The sequence below is a fragment of the Cryptotermes secundus genome, unplaced genomic scaffold (genome assembly GCF_002891405.2).
Source record: "Cryptotermes secundus unplaced genomic scaffold, Csec_1.0 scaffold216, whole genome shotgun sequence".
In the NCBI taxonomy this organism is placed as follows: domain Eukaryota; kingdom Metazoa; phylum Arthropoda; class Insecta; order Blattodea; family Kalotermitidae; genus Cryptotermes; species Cryptotermes secundus.
In genome coordinates this window covers 483,007-503,026 of record NW_019727090.1, presented here as the reverse complement: position 1 = coordinate 503,026, position 20,020 = coordinate 483,007, and the positions used below count along the sequence as shown (strand labels likewise).

Sequence of the window (20,020 nt, the reverse complement as noted above, 5' to 3'; positions counted from 1 at the left end):
TACACAAAACAAAGAGCCAGTCCTCCCAGGGAATAACCAAATCTTCAAAATTTGGTTGGTGTTGCTTTCTTTTATTAGAACAGGGTTTTAGGTTATGTTCATGTTTTTAAGCATCTGGAGAACAGGTGATGAAGTTGCTTTGAATGTGAGCCCAGTAGAACTTACAGTGTAAGCCCTCCTTGATATTGGTTCATAGAGCTGACTGGGGATTTCACTGTACATGTAAGGATCAGGCATAATTTTGTCTGTACCAAACTGTGGTATGACTTGTATGAAATTCGAGTGAAAATTTAGATTGTGGTCCTCTGGATTATGATGCCATGTAGTTCTGTAGTTATTTACCAGTGTTTCAGAGTATCCTGGTGTTTCCAATTTCAGGGCAGAATGAAGATGGGGATAGCATGTTCCTCAAAAATAGTTGTAATTGCCTACAAGACAAGACAGCATCGTAACTCAGATGACCACGCTCAGGATTAATCAGTTTTTGGATCTTGTCCATTTTCTGATATTCTAAAGGACATGACATTTCTGAAACTGGATATGTTTGTGTCTTCAGATGAAAGGGTGGGAGGTAGCTAGTTACTTTGTTGATTCAGTTGAAAAGAAGTAGCTTGTCACTGTGATTGAGAATAGCTCTTTTGAACAGAACCAGCAGAGTAGGTGTCTCATCCTTTCACCTAAGGACAGACAGATCTAATTTCCATAATGCTGTGTTCTGTAGGATACCAGACAATGGGCAGAGTCCAAAAAGTAATCCTGAGTTTTATGTACCATCATTAGGACCATTTAGAATTGGCAGATGACCACAACCTTATCAACTGTACTTTATTGAGTATCAAAGTCTGTAACATTTCATCTTAAGCAGTTCATCATTTGACTACAAATAAATTAGTATGTTAGAACCATAAATTTTTGGTCATGTTTTACGGTCTTGATGTTTTAACAGTAATAAATGCAAGCTATTCTGTTAAGTGTTCAGAAATGATTACACTTGACATATGCCTGCCACTTTGTTTTTATGTAGTTAGAAATTGACTGTTTAAGTGTCCATTTCTGTATGAAGACCAAATACATACTATGGCTTTCTCTGAGGCTTGATTAAACTGTGATTAGTATTTCATATCGTGTACTGTTTCATTTTCATTAATAAAAGTGTGAATCATGTACAATTTACCAACCATAACAATGTATAATTCTTTTGTGTTTCTGAAAGGTTATTCATTTCACATATATTACCTTACAAAAATTCTACACACAGAGCAGTCTCAACATTAAAAACAAGCAGAACTGAGGTGTCTGATGATGTTAGTTGTAACTCTAAATGTTGATGCATCTCGAGACAAATATAATTTTATTTACTTAAAGCAACAAGAATGAACATGGTACAATGCTGAATTATAGAGCATTTAAAAAAGGAAATAATTCAGATTCAGTTTGGATGGATGTATTGAAGAAGAATGGCAGTGAATCAGTCTTCATTTACAAGTATTTTCACCGTTAATTAAGTCTGGAAAAGAAAAACCTTTCACTCTTGAAGTTTTAAAATATATATACCAAAAACAATTTCATTTAACTTTTTGATTTTTGCTAGACTTGTTGAGTGAGATGTTATAATCTGGAAGATGTGTAGCATATTAGACTCCAATAAATCAAAATTACTGGAATTGGGGTGGCAATGTGTTGGAAGGTTTCCAGGAGAGTGAATAATAATAATAACTCAGTCCATTTACTTCATCTTGAATTAAAGAGTTGCCAAGATAAACTCACTCTTGAAGTTCTAGAGTATAAATATTTTTTACCAAGGATTCCAGTTTCATTTCACCCACTACTTCTTGCAAGACTTGTTCAACAATATGGTCTGACAATCTGGAAGATACGTAATATATTAGACACTAATAAAGTTATTGCAATAGGATGGGTGGGTTGGTGGTGGTTCTTTGATTTGGAATACAGTGATTATGGTGGTAATGTACTGTGCATGGGGAAGGTCAGGAAAAGAAAATACTGTTTAGGGTTTTCCTTATTTTATCCTTAGGTTATTTAATTATGCCATTCTAACTGCAGGTGTAAAAGCATTCAGTGAGATTGTGAGTAAGAAAGGATTCTGAAGGTGATCATGGCCTTCATCTGGTGAGGCAGGAAAGAAAGGAAGACCTCAGAAGAGCCAATAATATAATAGACATTTAAACTGAGCATACTTTAAATATAAGACTAGATAGAACAGGGTATTTTTATATATGATCACATGTCAAAGCCTGTAATAACAATTCTGTAGTTACAATGCTATCCATTACATGCAGTCTTAAACTGTGGCATTATAAAGATTTTTAAATGCACTGAATTAAATCAGCAGTGGGCCCAAATTTTATTTTCCATACCCAGTCTCAGGTGTGGTAAATTAGAATATACCCATAATAGGCATATCAAAATATCTGCGTGGAAGTTCTGGTTTTTAGCCTACTTTACTTATTTTCAGAAAATAAAAAGTAGGCTTATGAGATCACCAGGCTGTCTGTGTATTCCCTACCAGCCTTCAAATGCTAGAACCAATCTATGAAACTTAGTACTGTATGTATATCATGGCACCTGAGCCCATCTCAGCAGCATACTTCATAAATCCCTCCCATTAGTCTGTGGCTGTATGTTTAATGTTTCTTGGTAATGACTCAGTGAAACCAATAGCAGGGCAAAGAATACACATGCAACTATAGAAGAATTGTTGGATGCATCATGGTCAATGATGTATCAAAGTAAAGTAGGCAACTGGTTCTTCCCAAAACTTGTTATTTTCTGATTACAACAGTGAATAGCTGTATAAGAAAGGTAACAAACAAAAGGTGTACTGAATAATTAACCTCCTCAAGCTGAACAATTAAATGGATTAAGTGTGGTTTGGTGTGAACTGCTTTGGAACAGATTTTAAGACTAAGGCCACTTTAGTGTTGACACCAGTAAATGGGTCTTTTCTGGTCTCATGTATACACTTGCTTTGTTCAATTTTTGGTGGACACAAGTTGCACAGTGAAATACCTGTTAGAGCCATTCTGGCAGAGGATTTATGGAGGGCATGCCAGCATTTGCTGTATTCCATAGCTTTTGCTTCAGTGTTTGAACTAGTGACTCATCTTTTTTGTACACTATGGTGTGTACCGCTACACTGAAAATTTAATTGAACAATTTTATATACCATTTAACCCCCCTTTCTCTTTTGAACAGTTCTGGTTCTGATTTTTATATCTTTGACTTCTACCCCTCCTGTAGCCTGGTTGCAGTCCATAAGACATCAGTTTTATCAGTTCATTTCAGGATTGATACCATACAATTATGCTGTTAAAGTTTGCCTGTACAGTTTTAATTCCTGTGCTGGAATCTTTCTACTTAGCCTACGTGTATTACATTTACTCCATTTCTTTTTAGCAACAAGGCTAAATATGCAAAATTACAATATTTAACCCATACACAGTGATTATCTCTTGTGAAGGGCTCAGGAAGCCTGACTGCAATTTTCAGACTCAGTATAGCTAATAACGAAGCTTGTTAAGCAGTTTCCACCACCCACATTCACAGCAGATCTCCACACACAATGTGTACTTGACTCAAATTTCAAACATTTTTATGCACATCTGCTGCACCGAGGGGTTTATTCTTGTATGCATAGCCTGCCTTTGCACAATAATAAAAATTCATCTATGCAAATATCTTCTGGGAAACTGCCATCTGAAATCTCTTTTCAGAATTGCCGAGCATGGGGTGCTGTCTGTGTGTGTACACGTGCATTGTATCTAAGCAGCACGGCTGAACTCCCACAATTTGCTTACATGCTTACCGAAATACCCCTTTGAGTGCTAAGGATGTGTTCCTTCATGTGTTCAAACCTATCTACTGCAGTGGTTTTGGTGAAAATAGGTTTCTTAGAAGGGTTTCTGCTGAAACATGATTTGATGACAAGTTTCTGTATGATGCCCATCAACATTAGAAGTTCAAAAACAACGTACAGTCTGACTCCTGTGACAACTCTTCAGTTGTGCATTATTGATATATGTTTGGTTTGTAACTATGAGTGGAAGAAGCAGCATAATTCCAATCACAATTATGTCCATTACTACTTCATAAAACGAGCAACGTTTTGAACATGGAATGTGTCATTTTTGTATGTTCATTTTAATCAGCAAACTGTATTTTTGTTGCTTTGCATGTCTAATCAACATTATGCCATGTCCCCCTGTTTGGAGTTGATTGCAACAGGTGCGTCTTTGTATGTGTAACTGGTGCTTCATGCCGAGCCTTTTCCAGTTGTGATAGTTATCACTTTATTGCATGCCAGTTTTACTCCTCTCACACAAAATATCTGTAACAAGTTTAACCAAAACTCTCTTGTTTCTTGAATGGCCAGACATGTTGAAAAGATTAATGGAGGATTGAAACAAAAAGCATCATCCTATTAGTTCTACTAACAAAGTATTCACACAGTCCACAAGATGAGCTTTGAACCATGAGAAAAATATACTCTGCATCAATTGGTTCATTGGTCTGGTCTGACAGCTTATGTAATGTGTGTATACATAAATTTTACAGCCCAGGCAGAAGTGGTGTGTTAAATCTGAACATTCCAGTAATTAAGATATGCAAATATTGCCACAGGCCAGTATGTTATCTTTTGGCTACAGTTAGCCAACCTTTGGCTTAATGTCTAGCATTTGTTTTCAACCTTCTGATTCATGAACCAGTAAAATAGCAGGACCAGCACCCTGTGATGTGACATTGTACAGTCTAATTACATCTAATCAAAATACAAAAATTAAACACCTTGATAATTGAAGAGACAACTAAAAAATACTCATGGTGGCACTGTTATCTGGCAGACTAGAATATCAGGTAAAATGCAGGAGTAGCATGAAATTGTAGTGAAGTTATGTTAGAATTCAGATTTTAATTTTTTTTAAGAGAACCAAAGTAGTAAACTGTATAATTTGAAGGTTAAGTACCATGAACTAGAAGACCTATGCAGCCCTTAGAAAAGTCTCTAAATGCAGAACAATGACCATGCTAGCCAGCAATATAGAAAAGCAGCTGAATTGCCAAAAAGGGACTGGGACACGATTGTGAATCCGTGAGGCAGGGGGACTTCTATCAGCTCGCCTCAAGGAGGCAGACACTGCCAAGTTGGTGGAAATATGTCATATTCAGTGTTGCTGAAGGTAAATGCATAAGGGCTTGCTTGTCATATTAATGGAATGTTGCTAAAAAAGGGACAACCTTGATTAGGAGAGATAGAAAATGAGAATGGTTATGTGAAGCATAGGTAAATGTGTAGGTAACCAGCCTTTTACTCCAAAAACCTTATTCCATCTCCTGCGCATTCCAAGGAGAGGAGGAAGTATTGAGGTACCTTAAGATCACATTAAGTAGCACAGTTGATAGTCAGCTTGGTGGCAGACTACCAGAAGAGAGCCATTTTAGAGTAGTAGTGGCAGAATTGAAATTTGTGGTTCCAGTGACTTGCAGTAGCTGTGACGACGACAACAACAACAACAACAATAATGGATAACATATGGCCACGTTACTACATGCACAGAAAAGAATTTAAGCTGTCAGAAACTTTTCATTAGTATATATTGGGGGGAGGGGAAACCCTACTGACTTGTATAGTGACAGGTAAAAATAAAGTTGTCCTCTGCTTAACTAAATGACCACCACTGAATGAAGTTGTATGGGAGAAGGAATTATAGCTCCAAACATCCTTAACCCTGGCACTAGATGGAGGTGAGTGATGAGCTTCACACACTAACTACTTTACCCTTGAAGAAAAAGCTCCTGACATATATTGGATATGAGACTAGATGAGCCCCAGAGCCAGTTTGGACAGTGGAGGAGAGAAAAAACTTTTGCCTCAGCTGGGAATTGGACCCAAGTTCACTGGCCATCTAGCCCATAGTTCATTGTTATACCAACTGAGGTATCTTAGCTCCTGTATAGGAACAGACTGCAAAAACTGTAATGTATAACACAGCAAATCCACTCACTAAAAGTAAAAGACATGTAAAAAATTCAAAGTTATGCTTTGTGTCTTCCCAGCTTGGGTAGTGTGTGTGTGCATGTGTGAAAGTCACCACACTAATATACCCTTAAAACAATAATTACCTGCCAATCGTGATCCATGGTGGTGCAGTACCTTTATACATGGGATTAGACTTCAGGTAGCAGTGGAATTTCTGATGATAATCCATGGCAGACAGTATGTCTTTCTTGGGCAAAGACAGCAGTGGACTTTGCACTCTACTCCCACGTTGATTTCTTCCTACACACACTTTCATATTTTTAGTAGCTGTAGATGCCTTTCTAAAAGATTCCATAGAATGGTCTAGTTCAGGTGAATCCTTTGATCTGGGCTGATGGCATATATTGACAGAATTTAAGGTCACATTTTGCTTCAACTTGAAACATCCTTTGCTAGTGTGGTAAGATGTTTTCTGCATAGGGGATCTTGATTTATGCTTAGAGTTTCCATTTTGGACACCAGTATCACAGTTTCCAGGGATGAGTGTGATTTTGCTTTCTTTGTTAGCTGAAGGACCCAACAATGCATCATGTGAAATAGTATCATCTGGTGGTAAGTAGATCAGTTGGGCATTATGTGGCCCTATTTTGGTGACTCTGTAATAAAATTGTACAATCTCAGATCTCCTAAAATAAGAAAGACCATAAATGCACAAGAAGCACCCACATAGATTTTAACATATGATCAGAGCCTTTTACATATTATTTACATGAAGGGAACATGTAGGAGAGATTGTGTTGTCTGCATGTACAGAGTTTATAATAGGACCGTAAACAGAGGGTTTCTCTCGCTCTTGGTCAGCATCAGATATATTTCATTTTGAACTAATGATATTTCCTATTGTTCATGTAACATAAAATCCAGAAATATATAAATATAAAGAAGTGTCACTATGCACTTAAAACATAAGCTCAACATGGTGATCCTGAAGCCTCTATATGAGAGACAGATTTTGGCCTCAGGGATGAGTGAGACTGAGGTGTGGGATGTGGGACAGGTCCTCTTTGTAAAGAAATGTTGTACATAAATAGTCCATAAGAATGAAAACCATGTGTATTATCTTGAAGACCCATAAAAGATGTAATGTTTCTTAGAAATAAAAATTCTTTATGAAAATGTGTGTCTTTTCACTTACCGTCTTTCATCCTTTGCATGTGTAGTGTGCAGACTGTTGTCACTTTTACTCTGCTGCAGTGGCTGTGAGGCAGTGTTTTTGACCTGATATGAAAGTGACTGCATGTCATCCACAAATGCTGAAGACTGCCCATCTGACTGTTTTACATTTTCTTGATCCCTCTGAAGAAAAAGTGTTTTCACTATTTAGTTCAGTGTAGTCAACTCCATGCATGAGGGAAAGGAAAACTGCAGACAAACGTTTGATTGAAGAATCTTGAAAGACCACTAGGGAAAGCTAGATACAGATGAGAGGATAATACTAAAATGGATCTTAGGGAACTGGGTTGTGGGGATGTGATTTGGATTAAACTTGGTTCAATGATGGGCACCTCTGATGAGACAATATTCAGGTTTCATTGTACATGGAACATCTTCAACAGTAACTGGTTATTCTTGAGGACATGTTCTAGAGTTGGAGATATGTTTTCAGAAAGAAGCCTAAAAATAAATATGACTTATTACAGGATCATATAGTGACTTTCAAAAAGCACTTTCTGTCCAGTGAATATTTGAGGCCACTTTCTTGGTGATGAAGCAACTCTATGTGAAGCTAACAACTCACCTCCTCATATTTGATGTTCAGGCTTAGGGGCCACTTAAGCCTCATTTTCTTAGTACTTTCCTTCATAAATTTTACATAGAGTTCATGCCAGTATGTATAGGGAGCCCATTTAAGAAGTCTTGCATGAAGTTTTAAATTTGGTAAATTTTTAATTACATTTAAATATCCTTTTGAGCTTTCACAAATCACCAAGTTTAGTTTATTACCATTAATTTACAAATAACTACCATTGGTAGTAAAGCCCGATGGTTCAACGCCACCAACTCCATCCACTGTCTATCATCACAGCCTACTTTCTTGATCTCCATTGTAACATTATCCTCACATACTTTCCTCAGTCTTCCAAACAGCTGCTTTCCAAGAGATTTCTCTGTGATAGTCAGCAAGTCCAAATATTTTGAATACTTCTTCTGTATCTGTTGACTTTTTATCCTACTAATATACTTATAAGCAGATTGTTTGCATTTTTTTTGTAAAAGATTGATTTTTAAATATTTTTGATATAAAAATATTTAATTTTTTCACGACTTCATGCAAAAAAAATACGTTCACAAACAACAGTATTACTACTGATATAAATTTTATACATCTATAATGTCTAGTTTCTGAGATACGGCACCTATGTCTATGAAAAAAGTATGTTGTAGGAATATGGGTGAAAAGATAAAGGCTATTTTAATGCAAGGAGATGAAAATGAAAGCCAGTTAACAGTGCGGTTTTTGCAGAAATTCCTCTACTCAATGGACAAATCTCCTTGAGCTTCTGGAATTATAAAATAACCAATATTCGTTGCTGGAAGATGTATAATTGAAATATGGGTGTGCCATCAGCTGTCACTTGACATTTAATTAAATCGACTTTGAATGCCATTGTATGAGGCTTAAGTAGAAAGAATATTGTGATCTGATGCCTGACAGTCGGAATACCAAAGCCAGAGGAATGTAATGGCTCAGTAAACACATTCCCATGGCAATTATCTGACCAACAATTGGCTAGAGAGGAGTTGAGGCAGAAAAATATGGGTCATGGGCCCTGAAACCAAGATGATGGTGCTGACAAGAGCAAACAGAAATTTACCAGTCAGGCAGAAAAATATGGTCAAGGGTCCACTGGGGCTGGAACCAGGAGTGATTATGCTGGTGAAGGTCAATATCAATTTTCCTGAAGCTGTGAGTAGAACTCATAGTTGGTCAGTCATCATAGGCAGACAAATCTCCACTGTTAGAAGCTGATTCCAAGCAATGACCAGTGAAGATATAACAGAATAAGAAGATTTAGTGTGTGCTATAGTGATTTGCAGAGTGTGTAGTTCCAAGTCATAAAAGTTCAATAAATCTAGTTACAAATCCAATCCCCATGTCTAGTCACTACTCATTACTCATGGAGCTGAGCCCTTCCGGAGGAGCCGCCAATTCTGCAGCTACTCAAGAATTCCCCAGCATGTTATGGAACCCGAACGTTCATTACCATGTTCACAAGAACCCTCCACTGGTCCCTATCCTAAGCCAGATCAATCGAATCCATACCATACCATCCCATCCTATCTCTCTAAGATCCATTCTAATATTGTCCACCCACCTACACCTTGGTCTTCCCCGTGGTCTCTTTCCTTCTGGCTTTCCCACCAATATCCTGTATGCATTCCTTGTCTCCCCCATTGGTGCTACATGCCCTGCCCACCTCATCCTCCTTGACTTGATCATTCTAATTATACTTGGAGAAGAGTACAAGTTATGAAGCTCCTCATTATGCAGTTTTCTCCCACTTCCTGTCACTTCATCTCTCTTCAGTCCAAATATTCTCCTCAACACCCTGTTTTCAAACACCCTCAGTCTATGTTCCTCCCTTAATGTCAGAGACCAAGTTTCACACCCATACAGAACCACAGGCAAATTTATAGTTTTGTATATTCTAATTTTTATGTTTTTGGACAACAGACGAGAAGACAAAAGGTTCTGGACTGAATGGTAGCAAGCATTATCAGAGTTCAATCTGCTCTTAATTTCTTCCTGAATCAGGTTTTGATCTGTTATCGTTGTTCCCAAATATCTGAACTGTGCCACATTTTCAAAACATCTGTTTCCTGTCTTTATGTCATGATTTTTCCCTGCATTATGGTGACAAGACAGCAACATATACTTAGTTTTCTCTGTGTTTACTTCTAGACCAACCTCTTTATTTGTGTCAATTAAAGTTTGTGTGTTTTTCTTTATGGTATCTACATTATCACCCAGTAGTTTCACATCATTGGCTAGGCCAACAGCTGATGTGTCCTGTTTAATTTCAGTCCCACCTGGTTTCCCTGGCCCTTCCTAATGGCATATTCTAAAGCAAAGTTGAAAAGGAGTAGCGGTAAAGCATCTCCTTGTTTTAGACCATTTTGGATAGGAAATTTATCAGACAAATGTTTATCTACACAGACTTTACTATATGTTTCGTTTAAACACATTTTAATCAACCTAACTAGTTTCATGGGTATCCCAAACTCTATTAGAATATTGTACAATACTACCCTCCTAACTGAATCATAGGCTTTCTTGAAGTCTATGAAAAGCTGATGTACTGTCTCATCGTACTCCCATTTTTTCTCCAATATCTGACGAATGCAAAAGATCTGATCTGCAGTTGATCTGTTACGTCGAAACCCACACTGATGATCCCCAATAATTTCATCTATATATGGACTTAATCTTGAGAGAAGAATATTGGACAAATTTTGTATGAAGTTGATAGCAGTGATATCTCCCAATAATTACAATATTATATTACAGTAAATCAGACTGTTAACAATCAAAATTAACAGAAATCACAATTGATATTTTGATACACCATCCCACCACCTCCCCCGAAGCTTACAAATATAATGGCAAACACAGAGTTTACACTACAAAATAGTATTCATTAATTACAATACTGATACTCACAAAAGTGCTTCTGAAACTTATTTAATGGGCATAAATTAAGGCGGTTAGGTGGAGAAGCAGAAATGTCTAGGATGCTTTCTGTAATTCTTGATTATTAGCTATAATTTATGAGACCATGGAAGTTGAACTTTGTAATTTAGCAGCCTCTGTTTTCATTTTATGAACTCATAAGGAAGGGAGCAGAACAAACTGTGTACATGTAAACACACAGCACATTAATGGAGGAAAGGTTCCTAAGAATGAAAACTGCACACTTATATGACATGAGCACTGGTTTGAAACAAATAAAAGTGAAACCCCTTTGCTGATCCAAACTGATGATAGGGTTTGTGATAATGGGTTCCGTAAGAACATGAAGTTTTGACAGATGTCTTTGGGAAAATGTGGGATCCACTCAGCTTCCTAACCAGTGGATACAAGGGGCCTTCTCTCTGGGAGTAAAGTTGCATTAGCAAGAATCTAACCACCTCCTTCTACTGTCAAGTGCTCAGGCACAGGGGAAAGTTTACTTTACCTTTACATTATCTTCTTACCTCAGCTTTTAAGTTATCTATAAGATTTCTTAACACAGATCCCAGTTTCTTCTGGAACTCTTCTTCACAGATTTCTAGAAGTTTATTGGGCGGATGTCTCATGTCCATGGCTGATGAAGACTCACATGGCATCTTCAATTCAGATTCACATTTCACAGAAGGTGATGGCTTATCCTTGAGTTTCATATCAGAAATTGATTGAGTGGTTGTTAGTTTGTATATTTTGAATGTGTGAGTGGTGCATAAAATGGTACATGAATGGTATAAAAAAAGTAGTTCAAAGAAAATCCATCACAAATTCCACATGGAGCTAACACAATTAAATCAACATGCTCTTGGTGAGAGGTCAGAATATTAGCCACAGTACCAACTCTGGAAATTCAAAACTCATTTATGTTTCTTTTATTTTCAGTAATTGGCAGTTCATGTATATCCATTAGTTTTTCCTGTCCATTCATTCTTGATGATTGCCATGTAGCCAAATGTGGTAATTAGTTTTTACAAAAATTCATCAGGCAACCAGAGTTTCAGGACAAAACTGGACAACATGTCTTGTTACAAGAAAGCTCAAAAAATTAATTTTAGACCTTTAATTTAACATAATGAAGAAGAAACTACTGTAAACAATTCCTGATGAAACCATAAAATATATGTCACCATTCACTAACCTCAGTATTAACTTTCGAAATGGGAAACCTTGTATGATGCCTCCTAAATATGGCAGAGCTGCATTTTTTGGCAGGAGAACCATACACTGCCCTGGCAAGCTTGGTAGCAGACTCTTTCCAGGAAATTATTTTGCTAACTGAACATCCTCCTGAAATCACAGAAACTCTTGTCTGCTCTGGCTCTCGTAAACTGCTTTCCCATTCTCTCTGACCAGTTGTAGTCATGACACTGACAGCTACATCATGAGATGCAGGCAGATCAGATTCATTGATGGAGTGTTTACTGTTGATCAGCTGCAGGAGTGCTTTGCATTTCTTTTCAATATGCTGTGGAAAGAAAAAAAAATATTAAACAACATAAACAATGAAACAGGAATTCAAGGAATGCAATGAGATTGTTCCAACTTCTTTATATTGATTTCCTGGCACTCTAATCACATAATTTAATAAATAATATTAGTTTTTTTCTGATGTATTTCATAATCAGACTGACAACATGAAATTTGTGATTCCTCACTGCTTGGGGTATCAGATATATTTATCCCATAATACATGAAGAAATCAATACACTCAACTCTCAATTATCCGGGATAGTGGTGGGGATGGAAATCACGATTAATCGAAAACCCGGTTAAGACAAATTTTATTAAAATTAGTACTGTAATACTGTACCTTCATAATACTATAGGCCTACCTGTATTTAAATTTATTCAACCTCATTTTTATGTCATCTCATGGCCTATTTAATACTTTTCTTTTTACATTACACTGAAGTATGAATTAGTTATTTAAATCACAGTGTTCAACAACATCCAACACTTTTTACGAATATTCACACTTAACACACTGTCGTTTGCTTTTTCGCGGCATTTTCCTTTTTACGGATATCCGTACGAAGGCTACGTAATATTAGCTTGTCACTTAATAAACTGTTCTCTTCACTCTCAAGATCACTCAAGATAGTCTAGTAAGGATTCCAAATGATTAAGAGCAGCACCGTGTGATATTTTCTTACTAGCAGCACCATCCACCTCTTCCTCATTCTCCCTTTTTTTTCCCGCTCTTCTGGCTGAACCCCCACTGAACTTGATTTCGTCACCGCTTAACATTTCGAAGCCCGGCTCACACGAGTTTCTGTTGAATAATTAACACAACACGCTTCCTTTCACACCCTGACATTTTGCTAACACACTTGAAGATCGATACAAAGAGACTAACTGGATCGGTGTATCTGTCCTTGAAACTTTCCACAAATCCTTGCATTCTTTCACCTCTACCCTAGAACATTTTGTTAGCATAACGGAACCAAAAAATGCAGAGCTCGGTTCACACTAGTGCGAAAATAGTGGTACAACTCACCATGTGAAACAAAAGTGAATGAAAATTAAACAACATATAAACCTCAAAAAAGCCCCGGTAGTCCCGGTTAAGCCGCAAACCGGTTTATCCGCCCCCGGATAATCGAGAGTTGAGTGTATGTGCAAGGGGAAACAAAATATGTTCTCATACAAACACTTTAGAACAATTTTTCACATCAGACTAGTGAGCATGTCAGAATTTAGCTAGATGCATAAGCAGCATGTGTGACAACATTAATAAAAAATATGCTGTAATATAAAAGTCATCCATTTGGACCAATATAAAAACCTGTTTTGAAATAAAATAATCACCAATCATAATTAATAATTCCTTCAGAATCTGAAATTACTGTAGTAGTGACAGAACTGCTTTAGCTTCTTTGTTACCTTTACAATTGTCCCCAAACTGTAATCTGATAATTTCCTGCATCAAAGTCATATCAGAAGCATATCATCTTTTCTAACTTAAAAAATCTTTAACATATTGTTAGAAATCCAGACTATTCAGTGAATTAGTAGATATGTTTCTAGTGAACCACTGTTCATTAAACGAGATAAGTAGTTGTGTAAGTCATGAATTCAGATCCTGGTTATTTTTAATAAATAGTAGAATAAGCACATTAAACTGAGATTCATAAGTTGCTGACATGCATATTGAAGAATAAGGCAATTATATAATTGCCTTAGCTTCTGGTCTATGCTGATGATATAAATTTGTTGGGTAAAAAATACTGTAACCAAAACTTCAGAAACTCTACTAAGCAGGGCAGTCTAGAAGTAAACACAAAGAAAGATAAGTAATGTTCATGTCTCATCAACAGAACAAGGGACAAAATCATAATATTGTCACGTGTATTAGTGACTAATAATGCAGGCTTGGATTAGCAAATCGATTTACTGGATATTCACGAGTTGTAATTACAATTAATTATAACACTACTGCTGATTTACACAATTTATAATCACTCCACACTAATCTCCTCAGTCTCTTTTCCCCTAGCCTTCATTATCTGTTTCCTGGCAATGGATTTATAACACAGGAACTATAAAGTCTCACTAAATTACACATTCCCAATATCGATGTACTATAGAACATGTAACGTCACACACTAAGTTTTTTAATTCTTCTTCTGGCCACCCTGCTGTTCCCTTGGAATCTCAGTACTCAAGTGAAATGAAGTCAAAGTCAAAGTTACATTGAGACTGATGGTCAGTCAGTAAGTCTTGGTGTTGAGCCCCATCTGGGGCTCATGACCAGATATTAATTATTACTGTTTGACAGTTACAGTCTTATTTTTATGGGGCACCCTCTCTGATGAGAGGACAGGTCTGTCTTTTGCACATGCTACTGGTAGTTGCCAGCACGGTCTTTCTCGGGTCCGAGTCCCTTGGGACTCATGACCATATTTTACTATCTCAGATTTGAGACGTCCCTTTTCGTCGCCTCCTACGAGTTGCAGGGTCACGGTGGAGTTATTCGACCCTGCCTCCACATGGGGGGTGAAAATGGGAAATGAAGTCCCATTCCCATATTCTCTTATATCCCCTTGGCATGGACCACGCACAGAAAACACACCCCGTTTATTGTTGTGTGGTGTAGACCACACAGAAAACACCTTCCCTTTACTGTTGCGTGATGTCAACATGCACATGTTAACGTGTTTACTGAGCTGTTGCCTGGCAATGTGCCACAGTATAAAGCCAGACAATAAATTCTCTGATAATGAATAGTGTTCAATATTTGGGAGTGACAGTGCCAAAACAAAATTAGCTGAGTACAGCTGGGCAAAACTTGTTACCATTCAGTTCACAGTCTTTTGCCTTGGGCTTATCATATCTAAGAACACAAAGATTAAAGTATGAGCCATGTTTTTAGACCTGGCCTCCAGGCTGAACATAAGGAGAACAGAGAAGTAAGATATATGGGAAGGCAGTGGTTGCAGTGTATCATGGGAGAGAGGGTGACACACTGCAGTGAAGGCCCCCCAACTAACACATAAATACCCTAATTCTTATCTTAGTTACTGAACTCCCTCAAATCCATTATGCAGTCTATTGAGAATGACCAGGTGTAAAAAAGCACACAATGGAAAATTAAATTAAAATTTTAAGTCATTTCATTAGGGAGTGAAATGTAGTCTCTCAGCTCAAGAAAAAATAAAGATCAAGGGAATTTCATAACAAAATACTGAGAATAATGAGAAATTATGAGAGAGGAAATAACAGGAAATCGGAGAAAACTGCATTATGAAAAGTTTAATAATTTGTGCTCATCGCCAAATATGATTATGGTCACCAAATCAAGGAGGGGATTGGTAGCACATGCAATATGCAAGGGGAAGGTGAGAAACATATACAAAATTTTAATCAAAACACTTGACAGGATATGTGGATGGAAGGATAATATTGTAGCAACTACCAGTTTATGAAGCAGATACTGTCCCACCATTTGCAGCAACTTATGCTCTTGGGATTAGTTCTTTGTTTAGTCGTTACCTTACAGCAACACCACTGCTCACTCACTACACTCACCTCTTCTTTCAACTTCTCTGTGTTGCTCTGAACTGAGAGCCAATGATTATTTACTTGCTCACTGACAAACTGAACAGTGAGTGACTTGCTGATGCACTGCCTCACTGATTAACTACTCTCCCTACTGACTCACTTGCACTACACTGTGCTGAATTGTTTTATCTTTTATAATATTGTTAGTGTGATGGACCAGAATGAAACAAATCAAGTTCCCAGAATGTTCCACATGAGATAGTCCTGATACCTCAACTGACTAAGAGGTGTACACAAGCCAGGTGATGCCATCCCCATGATGATATCAATATGGATACAAATAATATACGGTGCGAGGTTACAAACTGCATTCATCTGGCTCAGCAGTGGGTCCCAGCAGTGGGCTCTTGTAAAAATAGTAATAATCTTTGGGTTTTATGAAAGTGGACGATTTCATTATTTGTTCAGTGATGTTTAGCTTTTTGAGGAGCATTCTGCTGCATAAAGTCAGTTAATGATAGCACTATGGTTTGTAGAATTCTTACATCTGATCCTGGTTTGGAAGTTGAAACTGCAGTCACAACTCCTGCCCTGTTGCAGAGCGTGGAAAGTTCAATAATGTAACACAGCAGTTCTTTCAATTTGTCACTAGCAGCACACTGCACAGATGTTGGCATGTGATGAAGATATGCCTGTATAACAGTCAAAAGTGTAAGTTATACTTGTGTCAAGGTTTAAAAAACNGGCATGTGATGAAGATATGCCTGTATAACAGTCAAAAGTGTAAGTTCAAAAACTTGCTCACAGTTATACTTGTGTCAAGGTTTAAAAAAAATTTCATAATTCAAAATACTTGTAACTTTTTAAACATAATTCAGATCACCATATTTTAAAGTTGTTCTTAATTATATTCTAAAATTATACTTAAGCTTTAATCACCTGCAGGCCTTGAAGAGCTGAGTGATGAGCTACAACAAGATTTTGACACACTGATTGGTGAAGTGTGTGCCATACTCTGGACAGTGACACATATTCTCTGATTTGTTTCTTGAGCTCACATACCTGAAAAATGTTACATGCCCTAAACAACTATCTTCATTTCATAAAGCAGGAAAAGGTATGTTGGTTATATGGTATGAATCAGATGCATTTTGTATCACTAATTACCTGTATACACACATGTGAAGCTAGCAATGGCTTGAAACAAAGCTTAATACATTTTCATTAATATGTTTCAGTCTTTGTTTAATTGACGATGATTTCAATTACTAAGAATATAAGGACATGGAATGAGATCAGAACCCATGATCTCCCAAACATGAAACAAGGAGGGATAACCTCACAACTGCATCATTTAATTCTGCTGATATGAAAAAGGTCACATATTTGTTTTTATTTAAACTGTTCAGTATTTTTTAACGCTAACTAACTTATCTTTACCATAAGTTTATTGTGGCAATGCTAAACTAGAAGAAAAATAAATTCTGAAGAAGTCTGTTATTATTCAGTTTAAAAACTATCATAAAAATCTACTTTTCATGTTACACAAAGTAATAATTCTTTCAGATTTTTGTATGGGTGTGAAATTTGGTCTCTTGCTTTGAGAGAAGAACATAAACCACATGAATTTCAAAACAAAATGCTCAAGAAAATATTTACACTGGAGAAGGGTNACTCTGCTCAAAATCCTAAATGATGATTTGATGATGTGTTTTTATCCTTGATGAGTATGGTTGTGATGGTTACTTTAGTAACTTGATTTTAAAGTAGTATTTTTAAAGTTGGTCGATTAAGCATAAAGGCAAATAAACTTGAAATTAACTTATTTATATTTAAAATAATCCAAAATTTGTGTACTTGTATTCTGTATTGTAGTTTTAATTAGAGTATGTCTCTGTTGACATAGGAACCCTTTAGGCCGTGGGCAAAGGATTCCCGAATGATTGTACTACATGATATGACTTATCCATGTGTTACTTTGTAACAGTTACGGATGTTAATAAAGATGATGATGATGATGAAGTGCATGAGCAATTTAGGATATTACATACTGACAAAAGTCGGTGATTTATATAGGTCACCGGGTATTGCTAGCATGGTGAAATCTGCAGGGCCAGGCTCAGCATGTAGCTATGGTATGGGAGACCAGGAGTTCATTATAATTTTTGGAAAACCATTTGGAAAAGTCCATTTCAAAGACCAAGGAAATGGAAGGAATCTATTAATATACATCTTAGAGAAACAGGTTGTAAGGATCATGTCCAGACACAGTCTTAATACTGAGAGTAGTGTACCTTTGCACTTTCCTATCACAATGTTAATTAGCTATGGCGTTTGGGATATTTTTTTTATTTCATTAAATAGCAGGTGAATAAAATTTGTTGAGTCATGGTTATAATGATTTTGCTAAACAGAGACAAACATATATCATATAAACATGCCCTTCCTTGCATCATATCCAATAAACCTCTGAAGGTATTATTCTCCAAGGGCACCACATAATTTGCAAACACTATAAATATACCTACTTGTTGTCTAAGCTGATAGAGATAATTCCTGGAGAGGCGAGAAGAAAATTCAGCTGCCCTCTTACATCGTCTCAGCAAGTCTTGACTGCCATCCGGTTCAGGAATCTTGTCATAGAGGTTGACTATGCCATCAAATGCTGCATCCATCTTTTTCCATATAATTCTCATTCTTTGTGAATGAATACTTTCTTTATTCATTCCATGAAAGCTCAATTTGGGAATGACTGGAGGCAGGACATGATATAATTCTTTTTCAAATACACAATGTTCCTGGGAAGATTCCAGGAGGTCTGATTTGTAACTTATGTTCACCTCAACTGGCCTTTGTTCATGAATACCTTCAATATCATTCAGCATACAGTACTGGCTGTCTGGTGAACATAAAGTTTCCTCCTCAGTAGTTTCAGATGATACATTACTTCTGTGCTTAAAAAATGTAGGCTCTGATAAGACCTTTGCCATTTGTATATGTTCTTTGTTGGTCTTCTGTACAACTGAAACATTACCATCTATATCATGCATGCATTTTTTTCCTAAATCTGAGATGTCCAACACTGTTCCCCTGCATCCTTCTGTAACAGATTCATTTGAAACTGCATCATACTTTTGGCAATCATCTTGCATATGTTCAGACCCTGGCACACTCAAATCTGTAATGTAATATTTCTGAAGATCATTCTGTGCTGATGTACTTAAAGCTGATGGCATTAGAGATTCAGACTCATCATTCTCTGCATTCCACTTGAATTTCTTTCTCCTTTTAGTTAACAGTTTTAACCATGCTTTATCCTCCTGTTCCTTTTTCTTATTTCTTTTAACACATTTAACAATTCTTGCAAATTTCTCTTCTTGAACATGCTGCAAGTTATCATATTAAAATATACTCGATTAAACATACAACATAACACACAGAATAGCAAACTGATCCACTGACACAAATGGATTTTATTTTACCCAGAATTCCTACATATCATCACCTGAATTCAAAATAATTCTTCCCAGTTAACAATAAATTTCTGTATAGGTACCCTGTTATCCAAATGTATGTTAATTGACTTTTATCTAGTGATGCTGACATGATCTGAATCACTGTCATGCAGGCACAGTAATGTTCTCTGGCAATGTCAGTTCATTATTTTTTCAAAAGCAGGTATAGTACTTATCGAATGCTGCAATCATCTTAGTGAATGAAGACTACAATGGAATACAATATGGCTACAATATGGAATGTATTGCTGTACAGTAGTTTTGTTGTATTGAATATTTAAATTTTGACGATGATGACTATCTGATTATGTATGTATATTTATATGCTATATTGTATTATTGACTTGTTCTATATCTGAGGCAGATGCCTCTATGGATTTTTTTGGAACTATAAATAAATGAATGAATGAATACAATAATTTTATTGTTTTTATTAAAATTCAAATGTATAGAACAGTGTGAGTCCTCAAAAATGCATATTTTGTTGTTAATGAATGTGTGCTGTTTATTACAGTATCACATACTTCTTATTTATTTACTACTGGAGCTCTGACATGTCTCCAGTTTGTATGTTGTTGCCTTTAAGAATATCAAAATTAACACTGCTACGGTTTATACAGCTTCTTAAATTGAAAAGATATGCCTTATCTACAGTGCGTACAATCAAGTGCGCGCCGCGGCTGCAATTTGCCGTGAGTCATACCACCGCAGAACGGATGC

General features: G+C 36.6%; 1 protein-coding gene across 5 annotated transcripts in view; it reads right to left on the bottom strand.

The window, feature by feature from the left end:
- Positions 1 to 69: 69 nt before the first annotated feature.
- Positions 70 to 20,020, bottom strand: part of LOC111864327 — a 21,914-nt gene continuing 1,963 nt past the window's right edge. For 2 of the 5 annotated variants that reach the window (XM_023851504.2, XM_033751389.1), the window contains exons 2-9: positions 18,314 to 18,885; positions 16,725 to 16,847; positions 16,331 to 16,477; positions 11,923 to 12,249; positions 11,255 to 11,428; positions 7,194 to 7,354; positions 6,142 to 6,654; positions 70 to 1,866 (exon numbers count right to left, since the gene is read on the bottom strand). In XM_023851504.2, the coding sequence (XP_023707272.1) occupies positions 1,764 to 1,866; positions 6,142 to 6,654; positions 7,194 to 7,354; positions 11,255 to 11,428; positions 11,923 to 12,249; positions 16,331 to 16,477; positions 16,725 to 16,847; positions 18,314 to 18,835 (2,070 nt within the window). In that variant the 5' untranslated portion in view covers positions 18,836 to 18,885 and the 3' untranslated portion in view covers positions 70 to 1,763. Of the gene's footprint in view, positions 1,867 to 6,141; positions 6,655 to 7,193; positions 7,355 to 11,254; positions 11,429 to 11,922; positions 12,250 to 16,330; positions 16,478 to 16,724; positions 16,848 to 18,313; positions 19,172 to 20,020 lie in introns of all 5 variants that reach the window. The other 3 variants (XM_023851502.2, XM_023851503.2, XM_033751390.1) reach the window with 3 other exon arrangements.